Below are 20,920 nucleotides of genomic sequence, written 5' to 3'. Positions count from 1 at the left end.
CAAGCCTCCCCCTATTCCTTGTGTCCGTTGAAGTTTCGGGAAGCAGTGAGGCTGCACACTTCTTAAATAATCCTGAAAGGAGTTCTCAGTGGGTGGAAGATGCTAGGGGCTGCAAGGAGGAGAGGTTACTATTGTATGCTACAGGTCAAGTAGTAGATCCTTGGCTTCCAGCTTGGCCCTTTTGTGTTTCTAATTCCAATCACTGAAATTTGTCTGTTCTTTTGTTGCTCTTGTGCCGTCTGGTTGAATTGCAAGAATTGTTGTTTTTGTGGCCACCTTATCTTTTCAGCAAACCAGCAATTTTGCCTTGTCCTCGTTTTACTCATCCCATCTCTCTTTTTTTTTTTATTTCTACGTCACTCTGGCTTCTATCAGCCCAAGACATGAAAATCTTTAAGTCATTATGGCAACAAACAATTAAACTTACAGATTTCCATACAAAAACAGCAAATAACTAATACAAGAGGATTGGCTGATTATAAATATGTCCCTTAAAGGAGAACTAAAGCTTAACTAAAGAAGTAGGTAGAAATGTTGTAAATTATGTTTTGTGCTTCTGTAACAGCCCAAGGCAACCACAGCCCTTTAGCAGTAAAGATCTGTGTCTCCAAAGATGCCCCAGTAGCTCCCCATCTTCTTTTCTGCTGATTCACTGCACATGCTCTGTGCTGCTGTCACTTACTGATCTTAGGGACCCACTCACAATATACAGTACACATAGAATAGAAATGTCACAATATAAGGCTGATTAGTAATTAATACACATAATTACTACATGGCAGCACAGAAACCAGTGCAATTAGCATCAGAATTTAATAATCAGCAAACCTGTAGCATCAGCTTATATTACAGCCAGGGAAGCTCATTTTCTGCTGGATAATTAGTGACGAGCCCTAAGCTTAGCTTCTCAACAGCCAATCAGAGCCCACTGAGCATGTGAGTGTCACAGACATGACCTATAGGTAACTTTTAATGTACATTCATATTTTAAAAAGTAGTTTTTTTTAGTGTCAATATCACTTTAAAGGAGAAACAAACCCGTAATAAAAAAACCCTACCCTACATAGCCTAGATGTGCGGAGTTCACAGACAGCCGCTTCGGTAATCTTCGGAATACAACCGGCGTTTCTCTATTCTCGTGCTTTCGGTGCATACGCAGTTGTTGCAAAACAGAAAATTGCTCCAACAGCGCATGCGCCGATTCATCTGCTCCAACTGCGCATACGCCGATTCGTCTGTCTCATCCTGAAGATTACTGAAGAGAAAAAGATGGCTGCCATGAACTCCATTGGACAGAATCTGCACGGAGGGGTAAGTAAAGAGTTGGGGGCATTTGTCCGTGGGGGGCAGCTAGGCTGGGGGGAAGGAGGGAGGGCATCTGTGTTGGGTAGGGGTTGTTTTTTTTTTTACTTTAGGGTTTGTTTCTCCTTTAAGGTAACCATACACATGCAAATAGTGTCCTGTGCCTGATGATGGTTAGGATGATCGTTCGGCATATAATTTAACAAATTTAATTACATACTGCAATCTTGGAGATAGGATCATATGTACAGTTGTGTTCAGAATAATAGCAGTGTGTTTAAAAAAGTGAATAAAGCTCAAAATCCTTATAATAGCTTTTATTTCCATACACACAAATGCATTGGGAACCCTGCACATTCTAATCCAAATCAAAAGCTGATGAAAAATTTGTTATTCCTTTGCAGAAAGTGAAGAAAATCACTGAACTAATATTGAGTTGTATAGTCAGTGTTTCTGTGCTGCACGTCTGTGTTACATGGAGTCCCCCAACTTCCAACAACCTGTTACATTTCCACAATTCTTCTTCTGCATTCCTTGCTTTTGCCTCACAAACACCAGTTACTGGTGTGTTTGGGGTCGTTGTCTTGTTGAAACCCCCATTTCAAGTGCATTTCCTCTTGGGCATAAGGCAACGTGACCTCTTCAAGTATTTGGATGTATTGAAACTGATCCATGATCCCTGGTATGAGATAAATAGGCCCAACACCACAGTATGAGAAACATCCCCATATCATGATAATTGTGCCCCCGGCTTCACTTTGTACTGTGACTTGAATTCAGTGCTTGGGAGCATCTGACAAACTGTTTGTGACCCCTAGACCCAAAAAGAACAATCTTGCTTTCATCAGTCCACAAAATGTTGTGCCATTTCTCTTTAGGCAAATTGTAAGCTCTTCAGCACGTCTTTTTTGGCAACAATGGGACTTTGTGGTGGATTCTTGCCGATAGATTGGCATCACATAGGCATCATCTAATTGTAACAGTATCACAGGTAACTTTACACCTTCTTTAGAACTTCCTGGAGCTGATCATTGGCTGAGTCTTTACCAATTTAACTGCACTTCTATCCATTCCAATGGTCGTTTTCTTCCACGTCTTTCAGATTTTTATTGCCATTATAAAGCATTTGAGATCATTTTAGCTGAGCAGCCTATCATTTTCTACACTTCTTTATGTTTTCCCCTCTTCAATCAACTTTTTAATCAAAGTTCACTGATCTTCTGAACAGCAGAAACGGACGTAATGCACGGCACACTGATATTGGTTCCCGATAGCTTACCCCTTCATCAATGAAGTAGTGCTCTCAGAGGACGGCTCAAGTCCCCTCTAAAACTTGGGCTAGGCCCAGTCTGAAAGGGGGGGGGAATGTAGGGTGGGAGGGGGTTTCATAATTCGCTTATGGGTGTTTTAATTCTTAGTGGATGTCAAGAGGGACAGTTCAGGCAGCACATGGGTCCCTTTTATACTGTATCCTAACACATAGAAGGTACCGGAATAATGTTTGCTTTTGTCTGCATTGACTCCCATTTAATCTAAAATGTCTTTTAACTCTTATTCAAATAAATACCCCTTCCACCTATCCAGCTTTGGCTTAAAGGTAATATATCAGACTGCAGCAGCAGTGGGAACCTGGTAGAAGCCAAAACAGGTATCTAGCATAGTCAGCAATCCATTTCCATCTTTGTTGTCAAATGTACACAACGTTATTTAGTGCTTATATATTTATGCAGTTGCATTTAGACTAGGGATACACCGAATCCACTATTTTGAATTCGGCCGAACCCCCGAATCCTTTCCGAAAGATTCGGCCGAACTGGATCCGAACCCTAATTTGCATTTGCAAATTAGGGGTGGGAAGGGGAAAACATTTTTACTTCCTTGTTTTTTTACAAAAAGTCACGCAATTTCCATCCCCGTCCCTAATTTGCATATGCAAATTAGGATTCGGTTCGGCTGGGCAGAAGGATTCGTCCGAATCCTACTGAAAAAGGACGAATCCTGGCCGAATCCCAAACCGAATCCTGGATTCGGTGCATCCCTAATTTAGACAATAGATGCTAAATGCCACTAGGCAATGCACAAAAAAAGTTAATTTTGTTTATTATGTACTTTAAATATTCTGTCTTTCTGGTGTCCATAATGTCCTTTCCTACAAGTTATCTCCTTTCTATGACATATGGACAGGCCAGAACAGATTATTGATCCTTCTTTCATTGCTCGTAATTATTGTTGCATTGTATCATATTACAATTGATTTTCAATGTATCAAAATTAAGTATTTCATGTCTAATAAGTCCTTTCATGTAATGTTAATGGCCCAGTTGCCAAAAATAACCCAGTCTCTAATGCCTTTTGGGTAATGAGAATGTTTCTAAGGATTCATACTGCATAGTAGGCGTTAAAGGGGGCATATAACAGCAATAAGTAATTGCCGTCACATAATGCACCTAAAACATAGATGGAATTTGCCTTTCAATTGGTTTTTTAATCTAAAAAACTGCCCTTAAACCTTAGCTGTGCTAGGCTTTTCAGGAAAGCTGGTGGAACTAAACACTTTGCATTATAGACAATCGTCATCTGATTGGCAGACAACCAAATGTGTGGAGGACCTGGAACTTGAGGAATTGAAGTATATATTTCCCTTTCTGAGCACTAAAATATAATTGACTTACCCATTGTGGAGATGTACCCAACACTCGTTTCTAAAGGAGGCCATAGCCAAACTAATCTGACCAACCCATGCTCTAAACAGAAGAATGTTCACATGATTGCAAAAATGGTATGGCCTCTGTTCTTTTGTTCCAATCGTTTGTACACAGACCATGAACTCTTGTGAATTCCTCATCTACAGATGCATCATTCTTAGGCCAACTTTGTGTATCACCAAATGAGATGTTCAACCTACTCTATCACCAAACAGTCCCATATCCATAGTACATGGATATCAGTCGGGACTGGCTGACCGCCATACGTGCACATGTGAGTATGGCCACCTTAAAGGGATACTGTCATGGGGAAAAAAACAATTTTCAAAATGAATCAGTTAATATTGCTGCTCCAGCAGAATTCTGCACTGAAATCCATTTCTCAAAAGAGCAAACAGATTTTTTTATATTCAATTTTGAAATCTGACATGGGGCTAGACATATTGTCAATTTCCCAGCTGCCACAAGTCATGTGACTTTTGCCTGCATTGAGAAATGGATTTCAGTGCAGAATTCTGCTGGAGTAGCACTATTAACTGATGCGTTTTGAAAAAAACATGTTTTCTGATGACAGTATCCCTTTAAAGGACATCTAAAGCCTACATTTTCCTACCATGAATATAAGTTTGGCACGTCTCCTTCACCCAAATGGCCTTATTTGTACTGCATACATCCCCTCCGTTTGCCACCCAAATAGAAGCTTTCACCCATCATAGAATTATCTATGATGACAAGTGCTGCTTGGATTGAGCACTGTAATGGTTACTCTGAGCTCAGTAGAGGGGGTTAGGATTTAAAAATAGGAGCAGACAGCTAGAGCAGAGTTTCTATGGGAACCAGCAATGCCATCTCTTCATTGGCTGCTAGACTGGAGGGTGTGTTTATTAATCTGAGTTGAGAAGAACTGAGCATGCTCATGAGCCAACGGCCAAAGGAAATTCCTAAGGGAGAGGGCTGAGTTGGTTAGAGGAGTAGAAGAGATTCTAAGTGATTATGGGGATGCTGCAGCCTTACTATTTACCTTTGAACAACCAGAGTGGCAGGGATCTAGAGATTTCAAAGAGGCTCTTCAGTTATCTGGGGTTCAAATAAAGTTGGGATGTTTGAAGATAACAATATTTTAGCCCAACTATACATCAGAGGCCATTTATTACTTATCATTGGTTAAGCAATAAGGGTGATTGTATTGAATGATATAAAGGTTATGTAAGAAAAGTTTGCTATTGGATAATTTACTTTTAGCAACCAATCGGAAGGACGCTTTTACTAGTCTATTTACTGTTTACAAGGAGATATATTATTGGTTGCCTTGGAATACTGCCCCATGGCAAACTTTGAGCCTTTTGCTACACATGGGGGTTTATGTTCGCTTTAAGCATGCGCAAAACCACCCAACATTCACATGATCTAAAGCACCTATGAGCGCATCTATTCTGTATCCGTGGATTCCGCTACCTGAGCAAGTCCAATGTCGAACATGCTTTCCCTTTCATCGGCCCGGCTTTTTGTTTTTTTACATAGAGCTCTCTCAGGTTATTAATTTTCTCTCTGTGATAGGGTGATCAACCGTTCTGTCAAGAAAATGGATCGCTCTGTCGCCCTTTAGCATGATTAAATGAAGTCAAGCAAGTCAGAGTGAGAAAATACCACATTTTATGAAACTATTGAAATCGTGGCCTGGCTTTTATTTTATTCTTTGAGCATTTTGTTTCCAAACCCTACAAAATTTTGCTTTGCATTAAAATGACATATAATACAGGTATGGGACCTGTTGTCCAGAATGCTCAGGACCTGGGGTTTTCTGGATGACGGATCTTTCAATAATTTGGATCTTCATACCTTAAGTCTATCATGTAAACATTAAATAAACCCAATAGGCTGATTTTGCTTCCAGTAAGAATTAATTATATCTTAGTTGGGATCAAGTACAAGCTACGGTTTTATTTTTATAGAGAAATAGAAAATCATTTAAAAAAAAAAAAAATTGAATTATTTAATAATAATGGAGTCTATGGGAGACGGCTTTCTGTAATTCGGAACTTTCTGGATAAGGTATGGTTTTATTTTTATAGAGAAATAGAAAATCATTTAAAAAAAAAAATTGAATTATTTAATAATAATGGAGTCTATGGGAGACGGCGTTCTGTAATTCGGAACTTTCTGGATAAGGTATGGTTTTATTTTTATAGAGAAATAGAAAATCATTTAAAAAAATTTTTTTAATTATTTAATAATAATGGAGTCTATGGGAGACGGCGTTCTGTAATTCAGAACTTTCTGGATAACTTTCTGGACCTGTTATCCATGATACTTGGGACCTGGGGCTTTCTGGATAAATAATCTATCCATAATTTGGATCTTCATACCTGAAGTCTACTAGAAAATCATGTAAACCTTAAATAAACCCAATAGGCTTGTTTTGCTTCCAATAAGGATTAATTATATCTTCGTTTGGATCATGAACAATGTACTGTTTATTATTACAGAGAAAGAGAAAATGATTTTTAAAAATGTTGAATATTTGGATATGGGAGATGGTCTTTCTGTAATTCAGAGCTTTATGAATAACCGGTTTCCGGATAATGGATCCGATACACACAGGCATATATATATATATATCTCTTCATATCTCATGTCTACTAGAAAATCATGTAAACATTAAATAAAACCAGTTGCCTGGTCCTGCATCCAATAAGGATTAATTATATCTTAGTTTGGATCAAGTGCAAGCTACTGTTTTATTATTACAGAGAAAAGAGAAATCATTCTTTAAAATCTGGATTATTTAATTATAATGAAGTCTATGGGAGACAGCCTTTCCGTAATTCCGAGCTTTCTGGATAATGGTTTTACGGATAAAGGATCCTATACCTGTATCTCTCTCTCCCTACCTACCTCTATCATCTTTAAATCTGTCCATATCTCACTCTCTTTCTCGCTCTCTGCGCTCATTGGGATGAGAATCAGCAGACCCCGAGTGCCTGCTGGTTAATCCCCGCTGGAAGCTGCACATGTCTGATTTGTTTTTTCTCCCACTACGACTTTAAGCAGCGGCGATTGTAGAAGCCAAACGGACGGGGTCAGTGCCTTGCCTATTGATCAGTATCCCTGCAGTCCCCCCACTCCAGCATCTGCTTCATTGGCTTCTCTCAGTGCCTGCTTCAGTACATTAGAATAGAAATCCATAACCAGAGCTGTGCTCATCCATGCAGGGGAGGAAACTAAATTAAATGGTATAAAACAATCTCGGATCAGGAGTTTGCGCCAATTCATCTTGATCTGAGATGTCACACAGGGCTCTCGGTCTGAGCACCTGGGCTGGAGGCAGCTAGGAGCAAAGTAGATGGAGCTGCGATCCTTCATTTGTCAGCGGAGGAACAAGCAGTGCTTAGCAATTCCCCTTCTGCAGAGGTCAGCTGACGAAACAATCTGTGCAACGACACAATGGAGCTTTCCTTTGAACTATTGTTATAGAGCACGCTTCTGGCTGGGCCCTAGGGGGATGGGAGCATGGTTTGTCTCCTATGTGGAGTCTACTATATCCAAGCATTACATGCCTCTAATCATATTTTGGGATTTCTTTTGATTTACCCCATCAATGCCAGATATGTGTCTGTGCTCAAAACCCCTACCCTCCATAGTCCCCCTGCTGCACAGGTTTTCATACAAGTAAATGACCCTAAGTTGGTAATTACCCCTCATTGCTGCAGAAAGTGTCTGCGACACTAACATAAGAAATAATTCTAAATTATTTTCCATCATGTTAGTTAAGCAAAATAAACTTTACTTACACTATATTTATTATTTACATTTTGCTTCCTTCAGTCTTGGAATTATACAATCACAGCAAGCAGGCAGGAGCTATTTTGTGGCAATTTGTTATTAAAGGAAAATTATACCCCCAAAATGAACACTTAAGCAACAGATAGTTCATATCATATTAAGTGGCATATTAAAGAATCTTACCAAACTGGAATATATAAGTAAATATTGCCCTTTTACATCTCTTGCCTTGAACCACCATTTCGTGATGGTCTGTGTGCTGCCTCAGAGATCACCTGACCAGAAATACTGCAGCTCTAACTGTAACAGGAAGAAGTGTGGAAGCAAAAGACACAACTCTGTCTGTTAATTGGCTCATGTGACCTAACATGTATGGTTTGTTGGTATATTTGTGAGTACAGTGAATCCTACGATCCCAGGGGGCGGCCCTTATTTTTTAAAATGGCAACTTTCTATTTATGATTACCCAATGGCACATACTACTAGAAAAGTATATTATTATGAAAATGGTTTATTTACTTGAAGCAGGATTTTACATATGAGCTGTTTTATGCAATATCTTTCTATAGAGACCTACATTGTTTGGGGGGTATAGTTTTCCTTTAAGACAAATTGTTTATTACCTCAAAATCTTGTGTATCCACCAGCATGGGGGACCTACTACCCACACATAATGCCCTACTCAATTACAGAGCCTGATGAGGGAAGGGGTAATGTGAGGAGTGTGTGACATTTAGGAATTGCTGAATGGAAAGTGAAAGTAATTGACTAATATGCGTCAGGCATGAAGACGGGGCAGATAATATTTGATTGACAGCTCAGATATCTAAACACCTTTATAACAGGTATGGATGTTTTAATGAAATAAAGAATTTGTGTTCCATGTTTCATTTGCAAAGGACTTTCATTATGGAGCTTTTGATGTGTATGTGACAGATCCGCTTTAAGCGTATTAGACAATACTCCAAGCTCGCATTATAAGCTTGGATGTTTATATTTACATTCATTTATAATTACCACTAAAATGTGATCATACCTGCCTATTTTTTATGTTTTTCAGGCTGTCTCTCTAATGTTCCTCCTCTGAAGAAAGCATCACCTTCTTATGAAGAGAGGCGAAAGCAGGCAACAGCGATCGTGCTTCTGGGGGTCATAGGCGCTGAGTTTGGAGCTGAGATAGAGCCTCCGAAATTGCTCACACGTCCACGCAGCTCTAGTCAGATTCCCGACGGATTTGGGCTGACCCACGGGGGGTCAAACTATTCTCTTGCTCGACATACATGTAAGTACAGTAACTTGTTAAAAATCTTGACTGGGTTTGCTATGATCATTTTCATGACTTCATTGCAGTTGACATCTGCAGGAGATGCATGCTTCCTGATACGTGTGTCCTTGTTCCTGTAGACCAGGGTTGTCTACTAGCCCAGTTTGTGGCCATGCTATTATGGCATTATATATTTATTTGAATCCAGCAACCCATAGACACAGTGTATCCGATATCTGGCCCGCTAAGATTTCATTGCATTACCCTAGGTGGTTGTTAAGTCATGACCCCTTATAGGAAGCATGGGGACCTGCTTTAAATTAAAATTTGAATCTGTCTGTTCATGGTTTCTTTGTAGAATAATACATGTTTCACCAAGGTCTAAGGAGTTACAGTGTATTATATGGAATGCTATGCATGCTTCTTCCCATCACCTTTGTGCTTTGTCTAAGGCTTTCACTGAGCTGTCGTTTCTCTGGCGTACAATACTGATGAGTAATTGAGACTTTCCTCTCTAATTCTTACTCCAAGCAATTATATATTTTCTGTTTCATTGCCAACCTCAATTTTTATTGATTACTATTCATCTTAAAAATGTTTTCCTTTAGTTCTTGTCGGGATCGAGCCTTTAGAAAAATGATCTGTTCTCTGTTTTCCATGGGGAAACAAAATGTGATTATATCAAATATATCATCTTGTGAAGCTCACAAGTAGAAACGTGGGCCCGGATGCACATACCCCAGGCCTTAAGTCGGTTGTCACAGATCCTGCAAAAAGGTGTGAATTAAAGAGTCCTTATAGAAAAAACATCTGGTGGAAAAGGAAATGCATTTCATGCTGTAGCATACTTATTCCTAGACTTTTAAGCCTAGAAATAAGTGGTCTACTGCATGGAACCCATAAGGCCTATGATTAAATATGTTACAGCACGAAATGCATAAGGCCTAGTATTAAATATGTTGTAGCACAAAATGCATAAGGCTTATCCTTTAGTGTGTTACAGCATGGAACACATAAGGTCTATGAAGAAGTATGCTACAGCATGGAACGCATAAGGCTATGGGCACACAGGCTGTTGGCTCTGGCTGTTGTCTTCCTGCATATTTTTGGAGGCTGACAGAAGCAGATCTGCTCTGTGCCGCATCTTCGTTGATTTGAATCCGATCGGCCTGTGTGCGGGCCAGAGCCAACTGCCTGTTTGCCCATAGCCTAAGGCCTATGATTAAACACTGCAGCACAAAAACATACGGCCTATGATAAAATACACTATGACACAAAACGCATAAGGCCTTTGATAACATAAACTATGGCACAAAACGCATAAAGCCTATGATAAAATACACTATATTAGTTGGGATTCTAATCATATTTTGTGAGTATATGTACAACTAAAAGTAATGGAAGATTTAAACTATAAGACTACACTATCGAGGTTGGGGTGGTTTTCTCTGTAGAAAAGGCATTTTCGAGGAGACCCGTTTACACTTTACAAGTACATTAGAGTTATTATAGACATATATAGGGTTCTCTTATCCCATAGAAAAGCCTACCCCCTCCTTTAGACTAGAGGAACAGTGTTGGAGGTTCTTCACAGTGAGGGCAGTGAGATTGTGGAATGCCCTGCCGCATGATGATGTGATGGTGGATTCTATTAATGCCTTTATCATTGGCATGGGTGATTTCTTGAACAAGCATGTATCTTGACTGGCCTGCACAGACCTGACCTTAACCTAACTGCAGGATGATTTGGAATGGCAACTATGAGTCAGGCCTGATCCCAAACATCATCAAAAACCTTACTAATGTTCTTGCATGGAGTTATTTACGTCTTAAGACTCTCACGGTTGGGTAGCACTGAGACTCTTTTCTCGTATGTGGTTTTCTCATCTGCATCTTGAAGGAGTAATACTAACTTGCGAGTGGCAGAGACAGAACAGACGGACAGAACAGACAGACAGAAAAGTGATTTGAAACACGGTAACCAACTATGGGTCATGGTCAACTTCAAAGGTTTGCTCATCAACACAAGTCTCTTGGTTGGAATTCCGATTTTTAGAGATACACTAATTTAGATACACTAAGAGACACATCCTGAGGTTCCACTGAAGAGATATATATATATAGGAAAGGACCTCAGTGGCAGTGATGCCAACACCATGTTTTATTTTGTCTATTCCCCCCTCATTCTGAGTGGCAGACCTATGCCCCTTTGGTAACTACTGCATTTAATGCATATATACATGGGCATCTGGGTGGATTTCAAATGTTTAAATTTAATTTTATCCTAAAAAAAATGTTCCTGTATGATTAACTTATTCTATGCCCATTCATCATATCCAAAGCAGTTCCATTATTGCAGTTGTAGAGGATGGAGATATCATCTAGCTCCATCTCTTTATTTTAATAATTCCCTTTGTTATTTATGTATAAGTTTCAAGTAGAGGTTATCAACAATTTTCAGGCCATTGTATGTTCATAGTTAGTTCTCAATGTTTTTTTCACCAGGATTTCACATGCTTACCATAATAATGTTCCAAAATTATAGACAGCTTTACATGAATGGGCAAACACATGTTCTAAAAGAGAGTATTTTGGACCCCTATTCTAATATAAAATATTGCGTGAGAAAACGTCTCAATGCAATCTGAGACTGGCACGTGAAGTCCATTTGTTCCTCACCAGAACTGCAGGTAAAGTGCATTCTACAGAGAGTAAGGAGATGTTAGTATTTTACTGTTGATCCTGAAGAAGAGACTAAATTTTCATTTAAAAATCAGTAATATGGAATTTACTGCCTCATTCCACTCTGCACCTTAATTTTACCCCTTTTTATTCTGTTGTAAATTTAAAAAATGGTAGAAAAGGTTTCCAGTTTAGAATTCACATAACAGTGATGGAAATTGAACCTCACCTTCCATAGCTCCTTTAATTTGAACAGCATTAAATTGTATGGATTAACCGGACGGAAGACTATAAGTAAACTGACATTTATAATCTCCTGTAGAGCAGAAGATGAAGTAATCTAGCAATGATCTTTGCTATTTATTTTTATTTAGAGGGATTGATTGACATTACATAATTACAGTGCAAATACGTCAGAAATCTTCCAGCTCAAGGCTCCCAGTGTTCGGCCATTCATTTATCCGCATGACTAAGAAGGTAACCTTCCTGTGGCCATATTTTATGTGACCGTATTTTATGTGACCGTACAACCAAATGCACATTCAGAGAAGGACAAAATAATATTCCATCACACAAGGGAATAAAAAAGTGGCAAATCAATAAAAATGGAGATGGTGCTAGAGAACCTGTTTAATACTAGGGTTTCACAACAAGAATTCCAGGGAACGTTGGACAACCCTACACCAGTTTTTGAGATGTAATTATTAAAGGGATACTGTCATGGAAAAAAAAAATTTTTCAAAATGAATCAGTTAATAGTGCTGCTCCAGCAGAATTCTGCACTGAAATCCATTTCTCAAAAGAGCAAACAGATGTTTTTATATTCAATTTTGAAATCCGACATGGGGCTAGACATATTGTCAATTTCCCAGCTGCCCCAAGTCATGTGACTTGTACTCTGATAAACTTCAATCACTCTTTACTGCTGTACTGCAAGTTGGAATGATATCACCACCCTCCTTTTTCCCCCCCAGCAGCCAAACCAAAGAACAATGGGAAGGTAACCAGATAGCAGCTCCCTTACACAAGATAACAGCTGCCTGGTAGATCTAAGAACAACACTCAATAGTAAAAACCCATGTCTCACTGAGACACATTCAGTTACATTGAGAAGGAAAAACAGCAGCCTGCCAGAAAGCATTTATCTCCTAAAGTGCAGGCACAAGTCACATGACCAGGGGCAGCTGGTCTAGTCTAGCCCCATGTCAGATTTCAAAATTGAATATAAAAAAATCTGTTTGCTCTTTTGAGAAATGGATTTCAGTGCAGAATTCTGCTGGAGTAGCACTATTAACTGATGCGTTTTGAAAAAAACTTGTTTTCCGATGACAGGATCCCTTTAAAATTATTATTAACATGTATTTATATAGCGCCAACTTATTTCACAGCGCTGTTATCATGCCCATTGTCTTTAAATTAGACTTCCCTGTCTCAATTCATATTTTGAACACAGTTTAAAAAAAAAAATTCTTTATATTTACGGAATAGAGATTGTCTCTGAACAATAACAGTAATTTTATTTTCTCATGTTCTTTTTGAACTTTCCGATGTTTAACGTGTGCTCATGTTTCATTACCTGGGTGCCCATGGTAAAGAATTCATGCTTTTACAATCCTGCTGTCTCTGTTCCAAGAATATTGGTATATGTCTATGAGGTAGGCAGTTTCAGGTGCAAAATTTCAAGGACAAAGTCAAAAATAAAGACTGTCCTTCAAAATTATAAGTTGACTCTGAAACAAGGTGAGAAGCTGGCTTCAAAGCATGTTTAAGGTAAAGCCTTGTTTGGTGCTTTCCATAAACTGATCTAAAGCTCATTTACTGTCTTGGAACAAAATTGATCTTGCTTTCACATTTGATTCAGTAAGTGTAGATATTTGAAAGGAAGAAAAATGGCCTTGTTGCATTGGTTTAAATAAGCCTCGAATAGGCAGGAAAGGCTGTCACATGTATGCCCGTCCTTACTTTTCCTGTTCATTAAAGTTTCTAAACATTTGCCCACTTATTATTTATTTGGATTTGGTGTTTTTTTTTTTTTATAACGTTATATATTGTTAGGGGTGCACCGAATCCGGGATTCGCTTCAGTATTCGGCCATTTTCAGCACGATTCATCCGAATCCTTAAAATCATGTGACTTTTCGTCACAAAACAAGGAGGTGAAAACATTTTTGACTCTCTTTTTCTCTCCCCCTCACTGATTTGCATATGCAAATTAGGGTTTGGATTCTGTTCGGTATTCAGACATATCGTTCACAATGGATAAGGGGGTTTGGCCAAATCCAAACTAGCGGATTTGGTGCATCCCTATATATTGTAAGTCTGAAAGAGACACTGTATATTTAACAGTATTTAGATACCCCCTATTAAATCATGTCTTTATTTGGAGCATTTGCTGCCCAACTTCAGTCTTTGGAAAGAACAAGAACAAAAACGGCTGGTCAAGAGAATGGGCTTCTTTTATAGGCCAGCAACTGAACACTAATTTAACATTGCCATGTGCAGTCTCAAGTATGGGGTGGTCAGGGGCCTTATTTCATAATTTGGATGAGGGATTGTGATTCCAATGAATGCAGTATATACTGTAATGCTACAGTATATACTGCATTCTCAACAATTCCATGCTAACTTGTTTGGCAACAGTTTTTGGAAACCCTTTGTGGTTTCCATGCATATGAGAAGCCTCTACATAAAAAAGTCCTTGTAGCTGAAAGAAAGCAAATCCTAACAATGTGGATGAAGAGTTCTGATATTGACTACCAATAACAAGGCTTTCCAGCCTGGAGAACGTGTATATGAACCTGTGGTGCACCTCATCTCAATTTTTGTGACCTGTATTTAAAGGGATTTAAAAAGGCTGAATTTAAGCATTTGAATTTTTTGTGTGTGCAGATTATGGTTGTATATTGATTCCAGCAGCTGGTCAACTCCAGAGTGTGAGTTGGTCCGAACGCTGTAAAAAATAGCAGCTGGTCAATGCTACATCGTGGGTTTCTTTTTTGTTTTATGCATATATAGTGGTTAATTTCTTTTCAGGAGGCTAAACCTCCATCTCTTGAAGTCAGCCTCTACCAGTGCAGCAGCTGTTGAGTTAAATATTCCTTCACCTTCGGAGGCAGGAGAGAAGAAGAAGAAATGTTGCCTCCCTCAGATATAAGTTGGAGTACCTAGTGAAAAGCCTTCAAAGAAGAGTAGATTCTGTTTAAAATATAAAAACATACACTATGAAAGAGCAGTTTCATTTTACAGTAGCTTTTTACAACTTGGCTCTGTAGAGTTGAAGTTATGTAGCCCTATTCTCCCATTGTGTAACACTTGCTTGGAAGCTGAATTGGGTAAATATCCACTAATTTCGCAATTAGCCAAAACTAATAATTGCACTTTTGCAATTGTTGTTGTGAAGCCAAACAAATGTTCTTCAAGTTGAATGTGGACATGGTGGTAGCGCCGGGGTTCCTTCTGCAGTCACTGGGCTCATCAGCCTTGTTCCAAAAAAATCACACACTAATGCCATCCCCATTACCAAATCGGCAACTGCCACTCACATTCACAAATGTGCGCTTGTGCAATTACCGTTGATTTGCCAATACTAGCACAGTTGTTGTGAACATAACCCACCCACAATGATGCTGACGTTATAGCAAAAAATGCTATGCTCTGGGTAAAGCACATGGCAATTCACATCTGAAATCACACTTTTCACACTGCACTTCATCATCCATTTTTATTAACTAGAAAAAAAATAAAGTCACTGAATGTGTTTCAATATAATATGTTTCTGCCCCAATATTGCAATTACCTCTGGGCAGTAGTCCCTATCCACCTCCCCTTTCCTTTGTTGTTGCCAACCCAGGATACTTCTATTCGAGTAAACCAAACGCAGTCCACTTGTGTATTCCAGACAGCACCCTCTGCCCATTCCTCTGCCCATTCCTCTTCTAAACATCTCTCTTCCTCTTTATATTACAAGTTGACTGTTGCAACAATTTTCACCTGGTGTAATTGAAGCTACCAATCGTTAGCTATATTGTTTATCTCCTTCTGCAATCCTTCCCTGGAGTATATTGTATTATAACATATTTTGGCACCATGCAAATAAATAATAACAAGCGCCCATCCTAAAATGACTTCTCTCTTTTTCCCGCCGCATCTCGTTTCTTACAAGATTTTAATACTCTCTCCAGTGGCTCATTGATAATAATTGTAGCCAGCCTTGCTTCTGCCTTCATAAAACATAACGTCAAATTTTTTGTTTTCCTCCAAACGTACCCGAAATACATTTCTTCTTACAATTTTTTTTTATGCAAATTGCAAAATATTGTTCTTTTACGTTAATTTATAAACATGTTGAAAATGATAAGACACTTCTATTAACCCAGTGCTGTTAATGCAGGTTAATGCAGTCTTTGGCTACTGTAGCAGAGCTGATGTGTATTGGAGAATGTGCATTAGCCCAGCCACTGCTTGTCCTATACTAGATAATGGACTCAAAGGTTAAGAGCGAAGACTGAACAGCTCCAATCAGTTGAGCTTTTGCAGGGCTAATTACCTCTTTTGCTGCACTGACTCTAATGTGGCATGTTTATTGCTTTAACTAATAACTCATTAGCTTAGTTGATGTTTTTGTCAATATTAATTCCTTCATTTAAGCCAAGTCAAAGTTTAAACAAAGATGTCCAGACTATAAGGAGGGCAGAGTCGCAAATGCCCATTTACCTTTGTTATATTCTTCCCCTTTGTTGCAGGTGAGTGAGCATTTTGTCAGGTTCAGTGTTTTTGAAGATGAATGATCAGAATATGGGCCATGCAGTTATCATGTACAGTACCTGTTGAAGTTTATATGCAAAGCGTCATAAATGCATACACAAACCTAAAATATGTAGATTATTATAAGGGATGACTTCAAAGCTGGCTCACTGTAGATGATAACTTCCTAACTAGGCAAGTCTCTGCCATTGCACTACATTGTTAAAGGCATGCAATCCATTAAAGGCCCTGTGCTGCTTGCTGCCCAAGTACCAGGTTTTGAAGCAACAACTGGCCAAGTATTTTGAGGCCCACTAAGGTTTAAATGGTATGGCAGAGTTGAATAATATGATATTCCAATAATTATGCCTCTAAGGTGGCAAGTAGGATGAACCAAAATGGTCAGATACTGTATGATGGGCCAAAAAAGTATGTGACCACCTTTGTGTTCTTCCATTTATTTGGTTCAACTGGTGGAACCATTGAAACAGCAGGTAGTAAAAAGATTCCATAGAGTTGTGACTCGTCTTTGCTTAATTTGTGGCCAACCACTGCAAATTTTCCACCATGACCAATGAACTTCAAAAGACCAGGATCACATAATTAGAAAAGTCAAAATTTCCCCCAGGTTGGTCATACACGCTCAGATGGTCAAGAAGCATGTATGATGGGCCAAAAACAGAATATGACCACCTTTCTGTTGTTCCATTTATTTGGTCCGACACGTCATGATGACATGCACGCCCGTTCACATCAACGTTGTGCGCGTATGTGCTTGATAGGGAGCGCACAAGCTGGATGGCCAGTCTAGGAATAAGCAAACGAGGTTATATAATGACCGATAACAACAAATAATAATTCAATTAATAAAAATCATTCATTTGCCAAGCCATTTATTTGTATCCTGTATCTAGTATTAAGGAAGCATGAGCTCAGGTGATGCTCCCTAGAGTTGCACAAGGGCATTTCCATGAATAACACACATGGGCAAGACCAGTTTTGAGTCCATGTTCTGTGCCATAAGATGTATGTACGGTGCCAACTGATGGTCATAGAAAGCTCGCTCTGCAGCAAGAATGGTCAGAGAAAGGTTTTAATTTCTTCTATTTATCAACACATTTAAATAAATGGTTCCTTATTGTTTATTAAATTTGTTCACGCTGCAATAACATAACTCATAATGCATCTAATTGGAATGTCAATGAATATTATAAATAATTCCAACAGGAAGGCCATGGTCATTCAGCAATTAGTTTAAAACTGATTTATGTTATGGCCTTTGTTTTAGGTTCTACCTGACTTACCCATTGGACAGTTGCCTTCCTACTGTTTTCTATTGCTGAGGTTTATAACACAATATGCCTGTAGAAAGTGTGCCTTATCACACAGCTAAATACAAAAACCAATGCCCTATCTCCAGTTACATTCAGTGCTTTATTTATTTACATTTGCCTGTCTTGAAATGATTGGTTTTTGTGGCTGTGAGTTGAAGCGTATAGAAAGATCTCTAGGAGAATGAACCATTGGGCTGCAATGGTGGAAATGTCCTTTAGCTGGAAGTAACTAGAGATTTGGCTCAGTCCTCGCTCCTTTTATCAAGGAGAAAATAACGAAGTATTACCCAACAGGTACAGTGCTTGGCTCTTCTACCAGGTGATGCTTAATTCAAACTAATTGCAGTTGCATTGTATGTGGCTGAGAGATTGATGTAGGAAGGAGGGATTTGGGTTTTTGGAAAACTGAGCTTTTTAAGTGGCTTAATTGACAGTGGTGGGCTGCACCTCAATGATAATTTAAAAGAGATTTTAAACTAGGCTTGGTGGGAGAGAGTAATGTTGAGGAAGATTAGAGGTTAGAGGTCATAGTAAGAGAAAATGGGGCGAAGATTTGGTTGGGAGTGATCTATTATGGCAGAAAGGGCTACAAGTGGTATTTACACAATTCAGAAGCTGGTTGAAACATTTTGGAACATGTAGAGTCATTATAGGAGGCTATACTTTGTTTCAGAAGGACTTTTTTTTTACTATAAAAAAAAAAATCGAATTTTTAGGCGTAAGCAGGGCAGGCAATTGCTTTCACTTTTCATTCAGTACTTCCTAGATCTCACTGCACATCTTACATTCCCCCTCCCTTCTCATCATCTAATTGTGTAGCCTATGTATGGGCATGGGTATCAGGTGCCCCATTCTGGAGCACAAAAGATTTTGGGCTGATACAAAGCTTGCCTTTATAACAGTGTCCACAAAATGGCTCCTGCTTGCTTGATTTGAATGGGAATTCCAAGACTAAAAGAAACAAGATTAAAATAATTTATATAGTGTAAGTGAAGTTTGTTTTGATTTACTAACATCATAAAATATTATTTAGAATTATTTCTTAGTTTGACATGTCCCCTTTAAGCATGGTCTAAAAGCCAATATAAGAGAAAAAGTCAAGGTGAAAAATGAGGGAGCTGAAGCCTTTTTTCTGTGGAGATTTTTACAGATTGTAAAGAGTCCAACAAATTAATTGTAGGGGGTTATGCTACAGACCCCCTCAAGTTAGTGTAAAAGAAGAGGCTAAGCTTCTATTGCAAAGAGAAATGGCTGCTAATTTGGGGCAAGAAATCATAATGGAGCATTTTAATTACCCAGAAATTAACTGGGGCAACAGTACTGCCAGGACAGTATTTCTAAACTTGGCATATGACAATTTTATGCCACAGATTGTTGAGGAGCCAAGCGGGAACTGGTGCTCTGTAACCATTAATTGAGACTTCAGCAACCCACAGATTATTTCTGGGATGTTTTTGACCTCTCCCCAACATGCCCCATCCATGCATTTTATGAGCTAAAAATATGTGTGTGTGTGTGTTCGCATACACACAGGGGGTTGTTCAAAGTCTATAGTAAAAGTTTTTACTATAAAAAAAACTCGAAGTTCTCTGGATTTATTAAAACCCATTGCTGCAAAAAGACCTGCTGAGGTTGTATATACGTCAAAGGTAGAGGTCCCTATCCTATTTGGAAGTTTCTGTGGTCTGCACTAGAATTAGCCCGAAAATCCGACTATTTCAGGCTTTTCTGACAAAAATCCGAAAAAATCTAGCGATTCATGCAAGAAATCAGAAAAAATTGTATGATTCGGATTTCCATTAATTTTTTTCTTGTTGGTCTGACTTTTTACATTAAAATAATCAGATACATTCGGACTTAGATAAATAAGACCCCCCAAGTTGGAGTTAGCTGTAAATCAATAGGATAACCACTGTAAAAATTATATTTAGTAAACCATGATTAATGCTTAATTAAATAATTGAGTTTTTACTTCCTAGTTTCTGGGTCCACAAGCCACATACAGGGAGTGTTGGCAGAGCTTAAATAATTGAACACAAATATTTTATCACTGAAAAAAAAACCTTTATTCCTTTGCCATTTTTTCACTCTTTAGTAGGGCAACAGAAATAACTGTGTAAATGACCAGATTCTCTTGTAAATATCTAATGTTCTGAAGAGGAGGCTCATTGTTCTGAGGAAGAGGCTCATACTAGTGATTCTCCCAGAGGAATCGTGTCGGAATCTTAATTTAGTGTGCCTGCTGACAGTGACCTTGCTAATAATCCCTGGCTTGAGCGTGTAATTTATATGCCCCAAAGACTTCTTCAAGAGATATATGGAACCAAGCAAAATGTAAGCCCATGTGAAAATCACGGAAGGTTTCTGTTTGCTGCTTGGAAATTAAAACTTCAATTGTGGCACATTTTCAAGTGCTTCCTCTAGAAATAACCTTCAAGGTTTCTTCTTAAATGCCAAGTGAGGCCGTCCGGAGATTTCTCTAAGCAGCCCTGTTGACCTCTACATAGGTCTTGAATATAAAATGGCTGCAGCAACTGACCTGAGTGTCCTCGTTTCTGCTGCAGAAAAGATAATAAGGGAGTGCAAAGACATGAACAGCATATTATAGTTGGTGCAGTCCTTATAGGAAACCACAGCTGGTATCGGCTAAATGGATGTGTTTATAGTGTTGAAGAGCTGTAGAGCGGATATTCACCCTACACAAGTTGGATTAGATGTTATTGCATTTAGAAAGAGCTGTAATATAGGAGCTAACGTTTTGTGCTCCAGTCTTGTTTGCTCACCTCTTATCCAAACACACTTAGTATTTGATGGCCCTTCCCCAGAGCGGAGGAAATATTTGATTTTGTGGAATGAAGCTGTCAGATGACTCCAACAACGTTGAGAGAAAAGAAATAGATGTAGGTTGTCGCTGTGTTGCTGTAATGTTCCACACACCTACATGAGGTTGTTTAACCTGGCCCGCTGTGCACAACAGTCATAGGCCTGCAGGGTTATTCAGTACCACATGTGGGAACTCATTTCTTGGATGTGTGCCTTTCATTAAGGAGAGCTGAGGCCTCACATTTCATCTCACTTACTGGTATGAAGAATGTATGGGCATTTCTG

At 38.8% G+C, this 20,920-nt stretch overlaps 1 protein-coding gene across 6 annotated transcripts in view; it reads left to right on the top strand.

The window, feature by feature from the left end:
• The window catches only part of wdr7.S (WD repeat domain 7 S homeolog), a 241,781-nt gene that overhangs the window by 133,684 nt on the left and 87,177 nt on the right, over positions 1–20,920 (top strand). For all 6 annotated transcript variants that reach the window (XM_041580608.1, XM_018244558.2, XM_018244561.2 and 3 more), the window contains one exon: positions 8,851–9,072. In XM_041580608.1, coding sequence (XP_041436542.1) covers positions 8,851–9,072 — 222 coding nt within the window. The remainder of the gene's footprint in view (positions 1–8,850; positions 9,073–20,920) is intronic.

Source organism: Xenopus laevis, chromosome 1S, assembly GCF_017654675.1.
Source record: "Xenopus laevis strain J_2021 chromosome 1S, Xenopus_laevis_v10.1, whole genome shotgun sequence".
Taxonomy (NCBI): Eukaryota; Metazoa; Chordata; class Amphibia; order Anura; family Pipidae; genus Xenopus; species Xenopus laevis.
This window is presented reverse-complemented; position numbering and strand designations above follow the sequence as displayed.